This window comes from Melanerpes formicivorus, unplaced genomic scaffold (genome assembly GCF_026170545.1).
Source record: "Melanerpes formicivorus ecotype bairdi unplaced genomic scaffold, bMelFor1.0.p_v2 SCAF_5, whole genome shotgun sequence".
Lineage (NCBI taxonomy): Eukaryota > Metazoa > Chordata > Aves > Piciformes > Picidae > Melanerpes > Melanerpes formicivorus.
This window is the reverse complement of record NW_027142357.1, coordinates 35,290,077-35,313,368: the sequence shown is the minus strand read 5'-3', so window position 1 is coordinate 35,313,368 and position 23,292 is coordinate 35,290,077. Positions and strand designations below refer to the sequence as shown.

Genomic DNA, 23,292 nt, shown 5'->3' with positions numbered 1-23,292 from the left:
CCAGAACAAGGGGACACAGTCTCAAGCTGCGCCAGGGGTAGTTTAGGCTCGAGGCGAGGAGAAAGTTCTTCACTGAGAGAGTCATTCGTCATTGGAATGTGCTGCCCAGGGAGGTGGTGGAGTCACCGTCCCTGGAGGTGTTCAAGAGGGGATTGGACGTGGCACTTGGTGCCATGGTCTAGTCATGAGGTCTGTGGTGACAGGCTGGACTCGATGATCTTTGAGGCCGCTTCCAACCTTGGTGATACTGTGATACTGTGATTCAAGGCTTCAGGCAAAAATCCATCTCTACTACATAAAAATTACTCCACCGTGTGGGATTTTTGTGCATGCCTGTAGTTCCATAGCCTCTCAAACAAATAGAAATAGGCTGCAATAAACCCTAGGACATCCTCTATAAGCCTCCCTGTTAATTCTGGTACACAAGCTCACAATTTCTTAATAAGCACCCAAAGACAGAGCCCCAGGCACTTACAGTACATGCAGTGCTAAACCTCCAGTCAATTATAAAAAAAAATTTTCTACTGTAATTATGAGGTTTTGCTTTTTTGATTCCTGACAATCAGCCAACTGGATAACGCAGTAGGAACTGGGAAACCATCCACAGCGTGCATTTCCCTCTGCCATTACTTTTAGTCTCTCAAGTAACTACTCTTTCTCTTTTCCTCAGCAACAGCTAGGCACTCACTTAGACCAAAGGACTTTTTAGAATGCAGCATAGCAAATGGCATGTTGCAAATATGCCTAAAAAGGGGCACTTTTCCATCCTTTCATATTTTTGGATAGGAGCTTGCATTCAAAGGAGAGGCAAGGCAGTACACACTCAAAAGGAAAATAAACCTTTGTTAAAGTTAGCACTTAGAACTGGTGGAATTCAGTGCCTCAAGTATTCCTGACATGAAGCACTCTGATGGATTTTTAAGCAAGATCATGCAGTTTTAAAAGTACCAGTGATGTTATGCTGCATAAAAGAACTTTAAAAAAAACACCAACAAAACCAAAAAACATCCCCCACAAAAAACCCCCCACACAAACAAACAAAAGCCAAAAAGAGAAAGGGGGGAAAAAAGACTCCTCAGGCTTCCAGAAAGCTCAGAGAACAGTCACGGGTTTGAATATGGCTTGCCTGTTGCTCAGTAATAATTTTCTGCCCTTATAATCAGAGTTCTCAAAACATAATAGAGTCTGGGGATCTTGGGAAGCTGTCCAGAGTTCCAAGCTGTCATAAAATCTTTACTGATGCATGAAATGCACTTTTAATCACAACTCCATAAAGATGGTGCTATCACGGCAGTGGAGGGACAAGAAAAGAAACTATTTGATGCACCACAAAACACCCTGCCTCTTCTGCACCTCCTACATAAAGAAGCAAAATCTTTGAATAACCTATAGCACTAGAATCACTCATGCTTCAGAATGAGATTGCTTCCAATCTGTTTATTGTTCTTCCTGCAAAGGAAAACCTGCAGTCACTTCCAGTAATAAAAATTGGAAATGGTTATTCATTGAAATTCTGATATAGTCAAACTCCCCTGAAAATTCATTCTGAAGTGACTTGCTCCAAACAAGAAACTGTAACTGTAGCCTATACTGTCACAACTATAGAAATTTATCTTCTTCTGCATGTCATGGAATGGATTGAGGAGGGCACACACAAAGCACACAGCTGTACCACAAGCAATCATGCAGCTACTTTTCTCAAGTGCATCATCATCCTTGGTGCTACCTTGAACACGACCTCACATACATTCTTTTGACAGCTGGACTATTTCAATGTAGCACGGCTGGGCTTTCAGCTCCTTTTCCACTTAGGACATAAACCAATAAATACTGGCAAATCATGTTGATATGGAACATGCACTGTTTACTCGTGTCCAAACACAAACTGTTCAACCACTTCCAAGTCACATTTCCCCACCCCACATTTTGTTACTTGCTTTGAAACAACTGTGAATGCAGTCTTTCATCTTTCGAACAACCCTCACTTATATTTCGCTGGAAAAACTTGCACAGTGAATGTTGACAGACAAAATATGCTGCTTCTCAAGAATTTTACAGGGCAGCTGAAATCAAAAGCATGTCAGCCAGGCAGCAGCATGTATAATTCTGCTGTGTAAAGCAGAAAAGTTTGAAAGACTTGACTATGATGTCTGATGAGAGAGAACAGTGCATGCCAAGGCCCTAGTCTCAGGCTCCTCCAATGAACTTTTGAGGTCTGGCTGGTCACTACCAAGTGTTTCTTTAGACTTGCTTTGAGAAGTTGCTGCACACAAGAGCATGTACTTCTCTCTTTCCTACGCCTCACTCACCCTCAAGCTAGCTGGCAGCAGTGCCTCTTTCTGCAGCTTTCAGAGGTAACAGCAGGCAAGAAAAAGACTCCGATTTTAGAACGTAGTGCATAAAGTGATGGACTGCACCTAGAGCAGGTCACAATAATAATTTAATCTGATACAACTGATAGAGAAGTTTTATTTTTTTGTATCCTGTTTCTTTTTTAGGAAGATATTTAAGAATGCTGAAATCTACTACTTGTGTTTCAATGGCTTTGTAAGCAGCTGGCAGACAAATGTCAATCAGTTCATCTCAGGATGAAGGCTCGCAAGAGGAAAACAACTAGTTGAAAATTTTGAGAAATCCATGCAAAAACGAGAGAAAAAAATTATTTTCACTGAGTGTTAGCTTATTTATCTTGAGCACAAAGGCATTGCCAATCATCTTCCACATGTACCCTGAGAATGAAGTTACCTACCACTATTTATATAAAGTTGATATTGTTATTTTTCAATTGCTAAATGGAAGCATGACAGCTTTTCCATGGGCTATGCACACTTACTGACACCATTCCATCCGTTCAGCTGCTGCATTTTGTTAGCCCATGAACATGTCTTTCACAATACAAATATTCTTCTCAATGAGAGGATCCCTTTTCAAAGCTCCCTATTATTTATAAACACAGGGATACTTACGGAACATTGTGTAAAACTGCTGTGGATTAAGGTTCCACTTCCCCCATGGCGTCTTGTGGCCTTTGGATTGGGCATAATGGGCATGATTAAACTCTGGCTCAGTGCCAAAGGAGTCCAGAACTCTCAGCATACACCTAAAAGAAAAACATGAATTTACTGTAGGTACACACATGTATATATAAGCATATATATATTTATATATCTGTACAAACATAGTTATGATAATTAAGATGTGTTTTGGTTTTGTTTGCAATTGATTTATAAACTGAAGGCACATTTTAATTTTGAACATATCTGCTCATATTGCATTCACAAAGACATTCTGAACAGCAAATTCAAGGATGTATCAGACATTCAAACAGCAACCCTGGAGCATATTTTGGGTTTCTTTGTTCTCATAGAATGAATGTATACTTTAACATCCATGTAGAGCTTACGGGAATGCAGCTGTGGTCACCTACATTGCTAAGGCAGAACCTAGGCAGAAGAAGAGAGGATTCTTCATCTATTTTCTAATCTCCTCATGCATTAGCACAAAATCAAATGCAACAGCCAAGGGCCACATGCCAAGAAGATCAGAGCAGAATAGTACTTTGTCTTTAGATAATTGTATTTAGTCTCCAGGTTCTGACTTTTGGGTCAACTAGAATTACTGGAGAAGCACTGAAGACAGTTTCATTTGCTGAACGCTTGCAGTTAGTATTTGTTTACAAAACATTTTGTCACAGACTTTTGAAGAAACAATATAGAAGTCAAAAGTCTGCAACAACCATTCCACAACTGAGAGAAACCTTTGTACTGGATTACAAAGGGTCTGGGATGAGAGAATCACAGTTGGTCCTTTATTTAAACTCCCATTAATTCCTTGAAATAAAACTACTTCATTTGTGACTGGCTGCGTTCAAAAAAGGCTTGTAGCACATGAGAAGAAGCAAAAGTCTTGGTATGAAGGTGGTAGCAAACACTCTAGCATACAAATCCTAGAATCTATGTTCCCAAAATGCAGCCTGCCAAACCCTTGCTATGCTTGGACAGGAACTCTATGGTTGTGATACTGACCACTGTCTCCAAAGCTGCTGATTCTACCATTCTCAGCCTTCCACAAAGGTTTTCAGAAAAGACTTAAAAACTATGTGTTCCTACATCCTGTGCCACTGTCTTATGACAACATGAACTCTTACCACTGCAACACATTGGGCTTCTGCATGATTAGGAAGAGAAGGGAGACAGCTGCAGAAGTTACTGTGAAAAATGGCTAACTTCCCAGTCTTCAACATTTCCCATGCTCCAAGCCCATGTGTATTCAGTAAAACATCAGGATTCTGGCTTTACAATGCGATGGAATTTGGCAGCCCAAAAGTGAAATGATTTAGCTGAAACCATTTTTTCAGCTTTAAAAGATGAAAGAATTTAGTCTCAAAAGTGTATTTATGTATCTCTCATACATTGCTTCTCTCTCTAAAGTATCCATTAAATTGGGAAACAAAAAAACATCGGCAACTTTTAAACTCTCATATGAAATGCCACCTTTGTATGTGAAGGCACAAACAGAGCAAATCTTTTAAAAAAAACTCTTCAGAGAGATCTTTCAAGCAAAAAGTAAGTCAAAATATACAACACATTATGAGTCACTAAACAACAAAGCTGACAGATCAGTTTCCGTGCACTGTTTTATGTCAACTGTTCTCAATGAAAATATTTTACAACAGTGGCAATTATCTCTCCATCACACAAAATACTCCAGCAGGACCAAAACAACTTCTGCACTGATGAATCATTCAGTAATAAAAGTCCTCTTGTTTCTTGGCAGGCCTTAAAACAAAATTCATATCAAATATACAGCTTTTGGCCAGGTACTTAAGTACAAGGGGATGAAAAATAGGGGAAAGCTGCTGTAAAACTACAACATTAGTGGAGTTTGTTAAATTATTTATGTAAGGAGTACTACATTGCATGTGGTCATCTGAAAGTGCTGTGTTTCCTTTCTTTTTCCTGTACTCTCATGTGAGGTATCTAGCACTAACTGTTCATAGTATCATAGTCAGGGTTGGAAGGGACCACAAGGATCATCTAGTTCCAACCCCCCTGACATGGGCAGGGACACCCCACACTAGACGATAGGGACAGGGATATGTGTAACTATGTCCAATAAACAGTCCCTGAAGTAAAAGAGGAAATGTGCAACAGAAACTAAGTTGAATTAGAAAGAAGGGAAAATGAAAAAAAATATTTACATGACTCCAGCATCAAGTATGTCAGAAAAGAGAAAAAGATCACAGCAGAAAGTGCAAGTGTGTGCAGAACTGGTGCGAGAGATCAAAGGTTCAAGTGGTGAACCTAAGCTCTGACATGGAGCAAAAAGGAACTGGTAAAGATTTAAAATTTAGAAATGAATGTAATTAACACCAGTTATGTTGAACCAATATTTTAATGTAGGTAGGAATAGCTCAGTTGTCTGCCCAAGTACCATATCGTTCATTTGCTTCACTTAGTGCTTTAAATCTCTTTCGACAGAAATATTTTACATCAAAAAGTTTTACTTTGCACACAATGTTTAGGCATTTCTAAAGTAAACTAATTCATTTGGAAGAGGACAAAGCAGTGTTGTTTTGTTTTTTTTTAATAAAAACAAGGATACATTTTAAATGAAAAATTTAATTTAGTGTGTTTTTAACTTCACTTTTTCACTGTTCCCCTTTTCTTCCTAAAATGTCACCTAGCTTTAGCAGTGAAATTGCAGAGAATTACAGCATGCCTTGCAATCGGCGTCAGACTGATTAATCTATTCACTGAATAATTAAAATGAGGGTTGGTGGGTAGCAAATTGCTTATAGAAACACCCCTAATAAAATCTTCTCTCTTTTAGTATACTAGAAGTGACAATTTTTAGTCTTATATGAAAAAAAACCACAACAAAAAACAACTACACAAAAGTAACCCTGGATTCATTACCATTTTTAAAGCAAGCATTTTTTCCCATAAATATTGAACAAAACTACAATCTTAGCTGCCCTGTTCTAGTGGAAGTATTTTTATGAATTTATTTATGTCTTTCTCCCACCTGTGATGGAAATTTTTCTCTAGTTACATATACTTCATCTCCATTTAAAAAGCAACACTGTCCAGCAGCATCCATTGCTGTCAGCAAGCAGTGCTTTTGACAGCATAAACTGTTAAATACAGAGTACCTATATGCCAGTGGCTGCAGATATACTCCTAGTGAAACAGAAATAAACCAGGTTGGAAGAGACCTTCGAGATCACTGCATCCAACCTATCCTGGGAGCAAGCTGGTCAGAACCCAACCAGTTCTGGTTTGGAAGCTTTGTAGGTGCACTGAGCTCAGGCACAGCAATGTGCCAGCAAAGATACATGGACTGAAGCCTGCTTTGGCTGATGTCCAGACAGTTCAGATCACGAGCAGCTCATTTCTGCACATACTAACTTTCAGGTTACTCAATACTTGCATTTAAAATGTAAAAACTTAGTCAGAAAATAATCTCCCTAAACCAGATATATTCTGGAGAATATGCATAGAAGCAGGGATGTTGCTCATTTTTCACGATAGCTGTCACGTTAATTTAGTTCAAGAATAAAGCCAGTTGGATTTCTGGCATATGGGAATGAGTCACCACCAGAGAGACTGTAGAAAAAAATTGAGAAAAATACCAGATTCTTATGTGCTGTATGGAGGATGCAGGTGCTAAGAAAGGCACTGAGCTGCACTCCTCAAACTATATTAAGCTACTAATTTTTATGTTGCTTCACTGCACATAAAATGCATTTAAATATTCAGACTTCAGAAATAAAAAATATGATGTGTCCAGACATCCTTCTGCTCAAAAGTAAGGTGCACTCAATAAAGTGATCTGTTCTGCTACATTCATGCTATTTACAGCACCAATTATGCCACAGATACAGCATGTACTCCAAGAGGTATTTGTCCTACAGAACACAGACATACAAAATAGTATTTCAGTTTAGAAATACTCAGCCCTCAGAGCAGCAGGGTCATGCTTTTGAACTAGCAGTTCTAGAAACCTGATTTGCAATTAACAAAAACGTCCTCAGGGCTCAAGTTCACTCGCAAAGATTATATATGGCACTCTTATCAAGTGACTCTTCTGAAGGTACCTGCTTATTTTACCACTTTATGCAGATCTCAAGTGAACAAACAGGTTTTAGTTTATTTGTATTTTGAGTCTAGCCCGCATAAATCAGCTGACCCATACACATCTGCTACAAAACTATATGGCAGAAAGCAAAACACTTCTCTCTGGTTAAAGCTTTATTCCTAATGACATGAAATACAACTGAGTGAGAAAGCAAAGTTTGTGAAGATTAAGGGCTATAAAGCTGCTTTATTTGTGACAGTGTTAGTTTTACTGGAATTAATTAACAAAATAATTATACTTTTATTCTGGACTTAATAGTTTTAACTTAGAAATATTTTGATGACAGAATTTATTGCAAGAGGGTCCTCAAATAGGAGATAATGTGGATGAAGCTGTGAATGAATTCCTCTGCTCTAATTAGTTCTGGCAGTCTCTGCTAGACTCTGGATCTTGTTTTGTACCTGGAACTTGAGTATCAAGTAACTACAGAAATTCTCAACAGTTTGGTAAAAGACTTACTAAACCAGAATGACAAGCAATGATCTTAAACCCTAAACTTAGTTTGAAGAAAAGCCAGTTGAAAGAATTCTAGGGACTGGTGGAGAGTGGAAGGAAGTAATTTATTCCTCAGAACCATTTTAGAATAAGCAGTAATAGGCAGCTGAAGAAAACACTTTAAAGAAAAGCTTAACACTAAGACAATCTCTGGGGCATCTCTCAATGACAAATACATCTGATCCACATTACAGCAAGGCTAGGGACTAGGTGAGGTCCGTAGCTTCATCTGAACCGTAGCTCTTCCATCTCTAGAAAGTGAATACCATAGAGCAGAGGCATTAAGATTTTATTTTTCTCTTGTTCCAGAGCCTAACCAAAACTCCTATACTACCAATGGTATTTATTTAGAGGTAAATTTAATGGTACTCTTCTAAACCAGATAAAGTCAGTCACTGCAACAAATTAGGAATCGATGAAAACCAGACTAGCAACTTAAGATTTAATGATTCATGAAATAAGCAAGAAAAACTAAAGAGTTAACCTAATAATCTAAAATGTAATGGTGTATTTCCTGATATCCCCATCACACAATACATTACAGGGGAAACTAAAAGAAAACCGGAAGGAACTTTAAAACATTTAAGTATGTTTTTATATCCTGACCACAACACTGTATGTGATTGCCTAGTGACAGCTACATCTGGCAGGCAGACAACTAACTGTAGCTCGGGAGAAAATGGGATTATCTTTATTAGCAGGCTCCTAAAAACCAGAATATCCGTTTACTCCTCTGCTTCAAAAAGAGATTAGGAGTAATCTAATCTGCAATGTTGATCACAGTACCCTCATTTAAAATTATGCTGGGAAGATCCAATGCTCTAGAAAATCTTCAGGTTGAGAGAACACAATTTCTCTGCCTACAGTGAACACCTTTCAATACTTTCCTTCAAGTAGGATTTACTAGAATTTACAGATCATAAAACACAGCTAATTCAATTAGTTACAGAAAAATCAAAGTCAGTAATTTAGACTTGGAGTTATTTCATGCTGCTATGTACAAGACAACTTGCTGATTTAAAGTTATTGACAAAAAGAAATGTAGTTCTAAATCTGCAGACACTACGAAGGCTGTACAAAGTAATTTCTTGTGACCACCATCTTCCACTTCTAATGGAAAAATGTTTACAGATTGCAGAAGCGACGACTGCAATTTAGACCCACCCCTGGAGACAACTCTGCTGAGTGTCTTAAGAGATGGAACAGAAAAAATTGCATTGTGATATAATTAGAATAGATAAATCTCCACAATCATCAATCCAGTATGGCTACTAACAGTGACAAGCAAAACATGCATTTGGTAGTCCAATTACACAGCAAAATCCAATAATACTAATTTACAGAACAAAATTAATAGGATGTACAGAAGAGAGGGAAAGAAAGGCAAAGATGATGACTCAAGATAATATAATTTGTATAGAGTACAAAAAATGCTTGAATCCATGAAGCCCAAATTTGCTTGGTATGCAACATACAGCTAATAGCCCCCTTATTCCCAAGAGTGAAAAGTCAATAAAGAACCACATTTTCACTTTAAAATAAATTCAAGTTCATATGAATATACTCACCTCAGCATTTTGGTATGTGTTACTCAACAAAAGCTCTTTAAGAAAGCAGTTAAGAGGTCAAGTAAGTGTCATACTTACTGGTAGTGTACCCATGATGGTCCAAGGGTTTTCTTAAACTGAGTGAGTCCCACAATATCAATGTAAATGAGTTCTACAACTTTATCCCCCTGGGTAGGGCAGCCAGATCTGTTACCTACAACCTTCTTCATAATCCTAAATAAAGAAAGAAGGAATATGGAAAAGTATTACTTTGCAAATACCTTAAACAGATGCTGCAATACTATTTTTATCAATAAATTCTCTTTTCAGAAAAGCTTGACTCTTATCTCTTCCAGATCAGGAACCACGTAAGAACATGCAAATGTTAAAGATGGTCAGCATTTAGTAAAAAAATGCTTACACAAGTAAAAACCTCATCATCTTTAATCAATAGAATGATATGGTTAGAAGGTTTAAAAATAGTGTACTTTGAATTTATTTGTAATAATTTCTGCCTCCTCTTGACAGCTTTTAAGACATCTCTACAAAATGATGCTGTTATTAGTCAAACAAAACCTGAAAACTACAGAAAAATTGTATATGCTCATCTTTAAACAGATGCTTTATGCCTTATGCTGAACTAGAATGCAACTCAAGAGAACAATAAGCGATGGCCTAACGTAAGCAATTAGCTACAGCAAAACTAATGCATTTAAAGGATTCAAATCTTTATTTTAAAGTAAAGCAGTGAGCAAAGAATGGCAGAAACTGAAGAAAAGGACACAGAATTAGGCTAGTCCGTAACATTTCCTATTGCAGCTGGTTAAAGCACCTAGAATGCTAGAGTAAGCTGCTTAGTTTGAATTTTACAACATTCATTTATGAAGTCTCAGGAGCCTGAAGCTACAATGAAAACACATTATCCTTTTCATAGCAGATATACTTAGCTCAGGAAAATAATCTTATCGTCTGTTTAGTGAATTATCACTTTCATTTTACGCTTCAAGAAATTATATACTGTTAATAGAAGCTTCAAGAATTTACAATTCATTTTTTTTTGTATGCCAGTTTCAAAAGTGAAAGTAATCTCCTTACTCCTTGAGCTCTGCCAGTGAAGCTGAAATCCGGATGTCATGGCCCAGTAAGTAGAGGGATGTAATTAAATCACTCCACTGGACTAATTCACCAAGTGGGCCACCACTAAATGCATTTTCTGCAATCTTGAATCCAGATTCTTTTGTCAAAAGCCCCAGATGAACAAGAATCTGGAAAGGGAAGTCATACGTTAACATTATCAACATCAAACGTGCAACTGTTAAATCTCACAGCACTTTTTGTTTTCATTAGATTCCAACAGTGGCCAAAAAACCAAACCAACCAAAAAAGAGAAATTCAACACTCTCACCTCAATCATTTAATTTTGTAATGGAGCTCTAAGACAGTAACTGTAAAAACCTCACTGCATTATTTTGCACTATTATCTGTGACCAGATCAGTAACTAAACACACCCCAGAACTGATGCTATACAAAGCAGTCTGAAATTGTGGCTTACATTAACTTACACTGACTAACCACTTATATTCTCAAGTAGGATATACTTGCTTATGAAAGACAGTATAGTTAAGGAAGGGTTTGCTGTTGTGAACAAGAGATTGCTTGAAAGGCTGTGTAAGAGTAACAAGATGCTTTCCAAACCTCTCCTCTCCATGGCCATGGAGGAGTTCTCTCTGCTGTTCCTTGAAATCTGTGCTTGCTTTTCTAACAAAATAGCCACATTGAGGTCCAAACACTTTGCTACATATCTGGACTGTTATTTCAGTGTGGGGACATAGAGTGCCAAGCACAAAAACTCCCAAACAGGAAAAATATTTCCCCTTGATCTTTACAAAGAAGCAACATTAAAAAAAAAAAACAGGAAAAAACCCGGCATTTTGTTCTAATCTCTTGCAGATCACAGAACCAAACAGGATATATTAAAATGACACCATCATATGCTTTACAAAACAATTTCTGTGGACTTTTAAAAGCAAAGAATAAACACTGGAGCATCACATCAAAACTGTCTACACAGGGGACAGTACTGCTCCTGTTTATTCCCGAGTTCATATATTCTCATGATCAGTATTTCTTTAATAAGACAGACTGGAGAACTGCTTGAAAGAGAGGGGTTGCTCCTTGACAGAAGGTGAGTGGACTTCAGGAATGTAATACGTGACAAATACTAAATATGTAACATGGACTCCAGACCTCATGCGAGGGCAGAATCTCAAGCACGGAGCTGATCTGCAGCCAGCCAGGCTAAGAGTGTAGAAACATGACTGTGTATGGCCTGCTGTCACTCAGGACTGGCTCCAATAAGAACAACAAAGCAGGAAGGTAAATTTCTTGTTTTGTTTACAACTTCCAACTACTTGAGGTAATTAAAAAAAGAAAAGAAAAGGAATAGAACTTTTTACTTAAAAAATCTTACAGGTTATAATTGAACTCATTACAAGGGTTCTGAATTGATTCAATCCAAAATGATGGTCAACTTTAAGTCTGCTTAAATCCACAACAGAAATATGCCATTGAGTCTCCATTTTGGACAAGAAGATGTACAATTTTGTTTTCCTTGACTACTTAAAACATCACACATTTGATATTTGCACTCTGAAGTTACTACAAGATTAAAATAGCCTGTGTGATTGCAAGTGGCAGGCATAAAAAACATTTTCATCTACCTTTTTTCGTTTTCTCTTCTCCAGATTCTGTTTTTCTGCAAGTGATTTAATTGCTTCAATCCAGGTGTCAGCCATTCGTCTGATGCGTAACATCATCCATCTGAACTCCTCGTGCCTTGACATCATTTTGTAGAGATTATCAAAGTTGATTCGAATCTCAGCCTTCAATGAAAGCATTAAAAAAACCCCACCCAACAATGAAATGTTAGTCTTCAAATACTGTACTTCCCAGAATTCAGCAAAATTCCTTAAATGTGAACTCTGATTTACATTCATCGTTAAGAAACAAATAAATAAATGAAAACACAAAAACTCATCCCTAGCACTAAAGACAAGGCTGTGGTTCAGATAGTTAAGATATTTTTGAAAGGACCTTTCTAAGCCAAATAAACTGCTGTTATTTCTATTATATTTTGTGTATATTTGTATTATACTTGGCATTTCTACTTGGTAGCCCTAGAATGTGTTTGCATTGTTTCACAATGTATTTATATCTGCAGTGTAAGGTTTGGTTTTGTTGATGTCCTTCAAAACGGGATTCTCTCTAAAACGTAACACAAAATCAGAACACTGCTCTGCAGATTCTTGTGGATCGTGCATTCCCCAAACACAAGGAAGTTTCTGATTACACCCTGAAGGAAGAAACAGTACCAGAGTATAAATTTTAAGAGGAAATATTAATTCTAAAGATAGACTAACCCAAGAACAATTGGTTTTACAAGATGAGACAGGCTAAATCTAAATTATGCAAGCAATGTGCATATATAGCCCAGTGATTATCTTAATATACCTAAGTGCTACATAATACGGCTAGAACAGTTTAGAAACAATTCTGCATGCTGTAGAGTTTTTAGAGGATAAAAAATAAGGAGTACTCAAAATGTACAACAAACCTAAAACGTTATTGTAATGGAATAGGTTTAAATACAAGGGACTTGGTTTAAATACAAGGGACAGTTTCATACATGGTCACATGACACTGGTGAACAGTTTATGGAACTGTAATTTTTCTCAGTAACTGTGCACCACATTTCATGCATTTAAACACAAAAATGCTTTTTAACAGAAATCTACCACCGAGGCGGCAGCACCTTGACTACAGTCAAGGAAACTTCTATTCATTTTTGAGGAGCTGAGGAATAAAAACTGTCAATACTAGTCATATTAGTATTTATGTGGCACAGGATTCCAGGATCTTTTGCATGAATCACAATTACTGAATTATTCCTCAGGTTCTAATGTCACTCTTACCACTGTTTTCTGATCAGTTTCTTCATTAGGATTTTTTGCTCTCCAAGGTAAACGAGGACACCAATTTTCAACCTGTAAACCAAGCACATGAAGATACATCAGTCTGTTCTCCTTGCAGCTGGTCTTCCTTAGTCTCTCACTGCCTTTATATTACGTCTTTCTAAGTTTTAAATAAGGCATCAGCTGATTAGTAACTCACTGCAAGGTTAAACTGAAGAAGACACTTTGCCTGATAGAGAAAAGAAAGGGCAACAGTTAGTAGTTAAGGAAGGAAATGCAAAATGGATGCATGTCACTGAGAGCTCCTAGGTTCTCCCTAGGGATCTTGCTTTTCCTGTAGAATCTTTATTATTCACATGCCTTAAGAAATTAGACATTTGCTTTAGGGAATGAGGAATCTCACTGTTGCGGGCAAAGCCGTGAAAATAAAGATAAATGTACTGTGAAGAGGGAGAAATGCAAAGGCCAGCTAAGATATCCTCTGTCACTACTAAGTTCATAATTCCCAGAGAATTAAAAGTCAAGAGTAGCTCTTAGGGTTTGTCCAGTCACAGACTCCACAAAACACAATTTTAGCTTAATCATGCTGCAGCAAGCCTGAAGTATTAGAGATTAAAAGCTTAAGATCATGCCAAATGATTGCTTAGAAAACCAATCAAATGAAAATAAATTAAGAGACCTCCTAACCTCATTAAAAAGAAATGTATCAAGCTTAGGTTCCTCAGACAAACTATTGAAAAGCATTAATTTGAATGCTACAATTTAATCTACTCAACATTTAATACAACATCTGAAAGTAGTGACTTGATCAACCTCGTTTGAAAACATCTGATTATTCAGTGGTCTCCAACTCTAGAAGCATACTCGAAATTGTAGCAGTCAACAATCCTAACTTTTACTAACCTAAGTTGTGGAGTCACTGGTAGAAAAGAATTGCAAGCTCCATATTACAAATCATGCACAGTCCCAGTGTCCCTCTTTTTTTTTTTTTAATAGTACAAATATTTCTTTATTAGTCTTAGTATTATAACTGATCTAAATTAATGACATTCCAAGGACTGCTGTACCTGACCCTTTTCTGGCTTCATGTATTTCACACTGCACCATCAGGCATCCTAAAGGAATTGAAGATTTTTCAGAGCTGCCAAGGACAGTGAGCTGCATGCCTCACTGACTGAAAAACAAATACAGATCTTTTGTGCCTTCAGAAATACTCCTTCTAGTCTAAATTAAACTACAATAATTCCAACCACAAACACTTAAGGAATAGCCTCAAAGTAATATCGGTGTACGCAGACAGTCTAGCACTCATTCTTCCTTATTGATATTCTGTCAATTCCTCTTTTCATTGCAAAGATCAACTTACTGCACCAGATTGTTTTTAAACACATACTCTTCAAAGTATGCCAGTTGTTTTGTTATTTTTAGGACAGATAAATGCACTGGGAAGAATGCCTAGGTGTTCCCTTACAGGAAAAGGGAAGAATTCTGCTAATTCTTAGGAATCAGTGGCTCACAAAAAGAGCTGTTAGATGGGGGGATAAACAACACCAAAAAAGCAAAGATCAAGCAGACAAGTGTAAGGTACCATGGGAAAGGGAAAGAAGGAAAAACCTTATTAATGGAATGTATTGACACAAGGGAAAGTGGGGGTGGAGAGGCAAATACTGACTGACAAATCAGACACACTTCAGCAGTGAATTCCAGGTGCTGGGCAAAAAAGATCAAAGCATAAATGCCCATAAGTAGGATGCATTATGATAGCAAAACCAACCAAAATGCTAATGCAAATTCTGTTGTTCAGAACATGAGTTAATTTAGCAGATAATTAAAGAATTAACTAGAATTAGTAAGTAAGTTTTTAAGAGAAACTGAGGGGAAAATCAGAAAATTAATGCACCCGAAAACACTTTAAAATGATTGTAGGTATTATCAGGTAGATAAAGAGCAAAGAAAGCAGAAGTGAAAAACTACAGCAGGGAAGTCCACACAAGTTGCAGTATCTGTATTTAGAGGTGTCTAGTACTGAAAAATATAGTTCCAACCACAGCAGGCATCTCAGAGGGCACAGAGATATTTGTCTCCATCCCCAGTTCTTACTTTCCTGTTCAGTGAGTGCGCAACAGCTGATCAACAGTCTAGATAAGCTTAGGTGAAAGGCAGTGGGGTTTCAACCTATGCAACTACACAAGATACCAAAGACTTCAGGGACAGCCTTTGTAGATCCACTTGAAAAGGTAACCATATCACTGACAGGCTTCTGTTACAGAATTAAATATTCTGCCAATTTGATGTTACACCAGATATCTAGCAGCCTGCTCTGTTTTATTGCTGCTTTCCTTAAAAACCACAGCAACTTCATTTTTATATGTATTTCAAGTAAAAAAATTCCAGTTCATTGTGTTTTTCCACTGCATGATGCAAAATTAAAGTCTACAGCGGTACAAAGCCTGCTGAAAAATCCTGTAAAGAAGCAGAACTCAGGATTAAAAGTAACAGTCTGCACTAAATCAGATGAGCAGGAAAATTAACTTTGAGTAGTGAAGAACACATACCACTTTTGCCACATGGCAGGCCTTCTTCAACACAGCCCCCTTCTATTCTTTCCTTTGTTCTCTCATTCCTTGGTCTTCCCCTCATGCCAGTGTACCAGTATTCAACTTAAACTGAGCACCTAAGCATTTCCGTGTCCAGAACACACAATTTCTCACCTTTAAGCCCAGAACTAACTTTCAATTGCAGCTGTTGGCAGGGCCTGCAGTTCCGTAAGAACTTCAGATGACCTAAAATGTGTGTGGGTGGTGTTTTTTGTGTATTTGTTTTTTAAACAACCAAGAACTATCATTTTGGCTTATTGCTTCAGGGTTTCTCATACAGAACACCACAAGGATGCCTATAACTAAATATGAAAATGAACTGGTTTAGTATTTTTCCTGATTGTCTTGCATGACCCAAGTATGTCCCACAACAGCAAATCATTGTACTCATCATTTTTGGGCAAGTCTTGCAGCTGTTCCTCTGAGATTCTAACTATTAACCACTTCCACAGGAACTTCTCTAAAAACAAAGGCAGGTGCTATAGATATTGAAAAATACAGGAGAATGCTCATAAAATTATATTTTTCCCAGTAAATACCAGTGAAAATTTAATTCATTTTTCTCAGACTTATTGAAGTAAGGTAAGTACAAGTCAGGTTTTATTTCAGTGAGTACAAACCTCCAGCTATGGGTGTGGGACAAAGAAAGGTACAGAGTGTCTAAATTGCTCGGATTGACTGCCGATTTGAAGACTGATGATTTTTTTAGTAGTATAAACACTAAGCTATTATTGAGAACACATTATGTTTATCTTTGTCCTCTTGTACTTAGTGACAAATTCAATGCCAGTCAAATGCATTAGGCAGTCTTTGATGATGCTTAAGAAACTAGATCCACCTGGGAAGTCTACTGTTCCCCAGTTGTTTTCGAATCACGGTAGACACAGCACAGTCTGGATTACACAGAACTAGCTCCATAAGTTTAAGTTGAATGGTAGTTTAAAAGTTAAAATATTCAGTGCTGCATGATTCCATATATTAGTAAAAAGTCAATGCTCTGAACTGCTTTGGGGTGTTAATGCCTAGATTCTGATGAAACTGAACTCAAGAGTTTCTCTAGTAGCTTTATAGACAATCTAATTTCAGAGTGACTTTATATAGCTTACTGGTGAGCTAACACAAAACAACCCAAACAAACCTAAGAAATTCAGAGTATATTTTACAGAAGCTTTACAACTACCTCTTCCAGTAACTCTTCCTCAGATACACCATGAAAAATCAAATGAAGTCAAGACTTCAGCACTCTATATTACAGAGCACGCCCTTCAAGCACAGTCATAAGAACCTGGCAAAGATCTGTAGCACTTGGGTAGTTTGAGCATATTCCAAACTGAAAGTACGCTCTACCAGCAGCATTCCACATCCAAAATTTCCTGAAGTACTTCATGCTTTTAAAGAATCATAGTGGGAGTGTAATAAAGCAGAAGCTGAAGGGTGCCCTCTCTGAACACCTGAGGTAATCTTCCAAAGGGCAGGTGCAGCTCATCTGCAGGGAAACTAAATCAACTTACTTTGCCCATCAGGAGAAGGGCATTTTTGCTTAGTGCACTTCTATCCATAGTGAAGTGCTGTTGTTAATTATGTCAGTCCCAGAGTGGGAAATAAAAAAGCCAGTGCTGTCATACCTGTTGAAAGAAGATGCATCTTTATATTTATCAGGCATTATGAAGGCAGGCAGAGAACACAGAATGTTCACTTTGAGTATCTCTTTGAGGATTTGATGTGAAAGAACTGTTCCCATTGGGAAGGTGACTTTCCCAACTCCTCTAGAAGCTGTAAGGCATATATTTTGTTTAGCATCTCCTCAGTTATAGGTAGTCATTTTGAAGGTGCTACAAAATGTGCAGTGTGCAAGGTGACTGCTTGCCTGGGGGAGTGTAGAATTAACTTTGGATTTGGTTATTTCCAAAGGCAATGTCAAACATTGGGTGTCAGGTCCCACCGATGCTGCACCATGAAATTTTATCCATAACTATCAATCCTCAAATGGTCTCTTAACTAACCTCAGTAGCATGCATTATATTTGATTCATATGCACCTAAGCCTTTTCCAATAAGAAAAAAAAAGTACTAAACCCAATTTAAAGTAACAGAAGTAGAAAAGGTAAGTAAGCCCAAATTGCCCAAATCCAGGCCAGTATGCTAATGGAAGATATGGACACAATGCTGACTACCATTAGCATTTCAATTTCTTAGGGCCACATGTTGACAGTTCAAGTCTGACCAGCATCTGACCAGCAGATCCAAGCAGATGAGGCCCTCCATAGGCAAATAGAAGCAGCTTCCAGGTCACAAGCCCTGGTCCTCATGGGTGATTTCAACCACCCGGACATCTGCTGGAGGGACAACACAGCAAGGCACCAGCAATCCAGGATGTTCCTGGACTGCATAGAAGACAACTTCCTCCTCCAAATGGTGGAGGAACCAACAAGAAATGGTGCTATGCTGGACCTTGTTCTCACCAACAGGGAAGGGCTGGTAAGCAATGTGAGGCTCATAGACGGCCTTGGCTGCAGTGACCATGAAGCAGTTGAATTTAACATCCTCAGGGCAATCAGGAGGAAGTATTCCAAGCTCATGACCCTAGACTTTAGGCATGCAGATTTTGATCGCTTCAGGGATCTGCTAGCCAAAGTGTCATGGGACAAAGCCCTGGAGGGAAGAGGGACCCAGGACAGCTGGTCAGTATTCAAGGACCACCTCCTCTGTGTCCAGGAGCTCTGTGTACCAACAAAGAGAAAAGCAGGTAAGAATGCTAGGAGGCCTGCCTGGATGGGCAAGGAGCTACTGGACACACTATTACTTAAAAGGAAACTCTACAGGAAGTGGAGGGAAGGACAGGTAGAACAGGGGGAATACAAGGAAGCTGCCCGAGCAGCAAGAGTCCTGGTCAGGAAAGCCAAAGCAGAGTTTGAGTTGAATCTAGCCAGGGAGATTAAAGGGAATACTAAGAACTTTTACAGGTATATTAATGGGAAGAAGAAGACTAGGGAAGGTGTGGGCCCCCTCAGAAAAGAAAATGGTGACATGGTCACCTGTGATGAGGAAAAGGCTGAGGTACTTAATAACTTCTTTACCTCAGTCTTCACTGCAAGGGCCTCTAGCCACACTCCTGATGTTATGGAAGTCAAAGCCAGGGACAGGGAGGAAGAACTGCCCATTGTAAGTGCAGATCAGGTTCGTGATCATCTGAAGAACCTGAAAGTGTTCAAGTCCATGGGACCCGACGGGTTACACCCACGGGTACTGAGAGAACTGGCAGATGAGGTTGCTAAACCCCTCTCTATTATATTTCAAAAGTCCTGGCAGTCTGGTGAAGTCCCCACAGACTGGAAAAGGGGAAACATTGCCCCCATCTTCAAAAAGGGCAAGAAGGAGGAACCAGGGAACTACAGGCCAGTCAGTCTCACCTCTGTGCCTGGAAAGATCATGGAACAGATCCTCCTGGAGTCACTACTCGCTCAAAAGAATAGTGAAGAGGTGATTGGGAACAGTCAGCATGGCTTTGCCAAGGGCAAATCCTGCCTGACCAACCTGGTGGCCTTCTATGAGCAGGTGACAAAATTAATAGATGAGGGGCGAGCAACTGATGTCGTTTACCTGGACCTGAGCAAAGCCTTCGACACTGTCCCGCACCACATCCTGGTCTCCAAACTGGTGACACATGGGTTTGATTGGTGGACCACTAGATGGATAAGGAACTGGCTTGATGGCCGCACCCAAAGAGTGGCTGTCAATGGCTCCATGTCCCAGTGGAGGCCAGTGACAAGTGGAGTCCCTCAGGGATCAGTCCTGGGACCTGTCTTATTCAACATCTTTGTGGGGGACATGGACAGTGGCATTGAGTGCACCCTCAGCAAGTTTGCTGATGACACCAAGCTGTGTGGTGCAGCAGACACGCTGGAGGGAAGGGAGGCCATCCAGAGGGACCTTGACAGGCTGGAGAGGTGGGCACAGGCCAACCTCATGAAGTTCAATAAGAGCAAGTGCAGGGTCCTGCATCTGGGTCGAGGCAATCCCAGGCACAAATACAGGCTAGGCAGTGACTGGCTGGAGGATAGCCCTGAGGAGAGAGACTTGGGGGTGCTGGTGGACAAAAAACTCAACATGAGCTCTCAGTGTGCACTTGCAGCCCGCAAAGCCAATCAGATCCTGGGCTGCATCAGGAGAAGTGTGGCTAGCAGGTCGAGGGAGGTGATCCTCCCCCTCTACTCAGCCCTGGTGAGACCCCACCTGGAGTACTGTGTCCAGTTCTGGAGCCCCTATTACAAGAGGGATGTGGAGGTGCTGGAACGTGTCCAGAGAAGGGCCACGAGGATGATCAGAGGGCTGGAGCACCTCTCCTGTGAGGACAGACTGAAGGAGTTGGGGCTGTTCAGTCTGCAGAAGAGAAGGCTCCGAGGAGACCTAATTGTCGCCTTCCAGTATCTGAAGGGGGCCTACAGGAAGGCTGGGGAAGGACTTCTCAGGATATCAGGTAGTGATAGGACTAGGGGGAATGGAATGAAGCTGGAGGTGGGGAGATTCAGGCTGCATGTGAGGAGGAGGTTCTTCACCATGAGAGTGGTGAAACCCTGGAATGGGTTGTCCAGGGAGGTGGTCGAGGCCCCGTCCCTGGGGGTGTTTAAGAGCAGGCTGGATGAGGCTCTGTCCAGCCTGATCTAGTGTGGGGTGTCCCTGCCCATGGCAGGGGGGTTGGAACTAGATGATCCTTGTGGTCCCTTCCAACCCTGAATGAAACTATGAAACTATGAAACTATAAGTTGTGGCTGCTTTATATTTCAGAAAATAATACTATTTTTATCAATTTTCTGAGTAATGGTGCAGCATTCAAAGAAGCTGGTTTGATGTTACATTACACTGAAGAAGTGCAAACCATTAATTCATCACAGTATCACAAAGGTTGGAAGAGACCTCAAATTGAGTCCAACCTGTCACCAAAGACCTTATGACTTGACCACAGCACCATGTGCCACGTCCAATCTCCTCTTGAACACCTCCAGGGACAGTGACTCCACCACCACCCTGGGCAGCACATTCCAATGATGAATGACTCTCTCAGTGAAGAGCTTTCTCCTCATCTCGAGCCTAAACTTCCCCTGGCACAGCTTGAGACTGTGTCGCCTTGTTCTGGTGCTGGTTGCCTGGGAGAAGAGAGCAACCCCTTCCTGGCTACAACCACCTTTCAAGTAGTTGTAGGGAGCAATGAGGTCACCCCTGAGCCTCCTCTTTTCCAGGCTAAACAATCCCATCTCCCTCAGCCTCTCCTCATAGGGCTTGTGCTCAAGGCCTCTCATCAGCCTTGTTGCCCTTTTCTGTACATGTTCAAGTGTCTCAATGTCCTTCTTAAACTGAGGGGCCCAGAACTGGACACAGGACTCCAGGTGTGGCCTAACCAATGCAGAGTACAGGGGCACAATGACTTCCCTGCTCCTGCTGGCCACACTATTCTTAATGCAGGCCAGGATGCCATTGGCCTTCTTGGCCACCTGGTCACACTGCTGGCTCAATGTCAGAAACGAGCTTACACATGCAGCAGAAGTTGTGGAAAGGGGTCTTCCACACAAATGTCAGCAACTTCAGTGAACTAGCAAAACCACAAGGATTTGAGGAACCTATCTACTTATGATTCACAGGTGTTTTCACTAAAATGTTCTTCAGAATAGAGCTTGAGTTCAGTATACAAACCCACATTCAGAATCACCTTTGGTTTGTGTTTTTCTGCTCTATCCCCTCAAAGCAAAAGCAACAGTACAAAGAAAAGCACTCCTGCAAAACATTCATTATGTTTCCATCAAGGCTGGAAGACTGAAAACAAAAATTTTCCCTACTCATCAACTAGCACACGTGTAAAACCTCTAGTAGTCTCAATGGTAGCTCTTTGAAACAGTTTTTGTCTTTTGAGGCGCGCTGGATCCACTTCCAAGACAGGTACCAAAAATTGTTCTTGCTCCTGAAAGAAGAGCTGCAGACCCAGTGCCTGGGATCCTAATGCCCAGCTCCAGCAGGTCAGTGTTAGCATAATGACCCCTGGGCGGTGGTAACAGCTACTGGCTGAGGAGTAGGCACATCAGCAGCCCCAGTCTGGTGTGGTAAGTAGACATCTCAGAGAAAGAAGAGGAGCACTATTTTTCCACTATTTTTGTCCCCTTAACCAAGGGAACTGTGTGAAAAATTCATTTCCTAGAAGATATTTTAAAAAGCTTTACTCTTCAGCTACGAGCTGACATTTTGCAGTGAAATATTTTTTTGTACTGTCTAGAAATTATTCCTTCCACATTTCTCCCCAGAGGCAATGCCATCCGTGAAAAAGATAACTGAGCCAGTGACATTACTGTGTTAGGCTTTTTCATAACTAAATGCTAAGTTTAAAAGGAAGTAACTCCTCTCAGCAGCAAAGTCTGTTGCATGGTTAAAAGGAAACCAGTCCCAGCTATACAGATTTAGCTTAACTTGCTTTTCAATTTTTGCTACTTCTAATCCCTGTCTAATTCTTAAAGACTTACTTCTTAGAGAGTCTGAGTCTGGTTTTGCTATTCAGGGCATTTATGCCTCCTCCAGTCTCAAAGGCTTCAACACAATTAGTGTTGAGGACTGCACGGCTGTGTATCACCCACCAGGAGTGATCCAGTGCCTGCAGCAAAACAGCAAGACAGAAGAATTCTTGCAGTAGTATCTGCAAGTCTGTACAGGGGACAGCTTTAAATAAAAAATCATAAGCCTGAATGTGCTGGATTGCTTCTTGCCTTCCTTCTGCTGCTACAGTGAAGAAGATCTGTTGAGCTAGCTGTTTTTGCATTCCTCAAGGAGTGTCATTCAAAACAAACCAGGGGAGGTAGAACTGCTAATGCCTGCACTTGTGACAGCTCTTCAGAAGAGACTTGGGGCAGCCTGGATTTTAACAGATTTGTTTCTATTTTGCAAATGCACATGATGCAAATATAACAAGGGAACACCACAGACAACGGAAGACTAGGTTTTATTCCTTGCTTTGTTTCTAAAGCTTCACGTAAACCATGTGTCTATGTGGTTCTGACTCATCTGACACACCAAAATGTAGGACTTCAGGCCCCCTGGCTTCTGAACTGCTTCAGAGGTTAAAAAGAAAGATCCCAGAAGTGCATGGAAGAGCAGAGACATTTGTCACAGCAGATTTTAGGGGCGATTTTAAGGACAAAAGGAGACCTGCCCAATTTAATGAATATTCTGTCTTTTCAAACTAAAGTTGTGCACAATTTGATGCATATATTGTCTTCTCCAGAGCATGTGTACACAATCATTTTTCTCCTTCTCACCTTAATGTAAAAAAGAAAAACCTTAACAGTAATATCCTTCCAGTACCCTAATGCATTTTAATATTTTAAATCAGCAGTTTTGACTTGAGAGCTCTGTAGACACATTTATCATGCAGCTGAGCAACCATACTATAAACTGTCAACTCTTCATCACTGTCCACTTTGACAAATTACTCTCGCAACAGCATTTCCAAGTTATCCTTAGCAGCCAACACACCTCATAAATCCACATCATTGTAGTGTTATT

The 23,292-nt window shown here is 39.8% G+C and overlaps 1 protein-coding gene across 2 annotated transcripts in view; it reads right to left on the bottom strand.

Annotated features, from left to right (window-relative positions):
* MGAT5 (alpha-1,6-mannosylglycoprotein 6-beta-N-acetylglucosaminyltransferase) overlaps nucleotides 1–23,292 on the bottom strand; it is a 143,069-nt gene that overhangs the window by 40,941 nt on the left and 78,836 nt on the right. For both annotated transcript variants that reach the window (XM_068139111.1, XM_068139112.1), the window contains 5 exons: nucleotides 13,155–13,226; nucleotides 11,904–12,065; nucleotides 10,278–10,447; nucleotides 9,282–9,416; nucleotides 2,967–3,100 (listed from right to left, as the gene is read on the bottom strand). In XM_068139111.1, coding sequence (XP_067995212.1) covers nucleotides 2,967–3,100; nucleotides 9,282–9,416; nucleotides 10,278–10,447; nucleotides 11,904–12,065; nucleotides 13,155–13,226 — 673 coding nt within the window. The remainder of the gene's footprint in view (nucleotides 1–2,966; nucleotides 3,101–9,281; nucleotides 9,417–10,277; nucleotides 10,448–11,903; nucleotides 12,066–13,154; nucleotides 13,227–23,292) is intronic.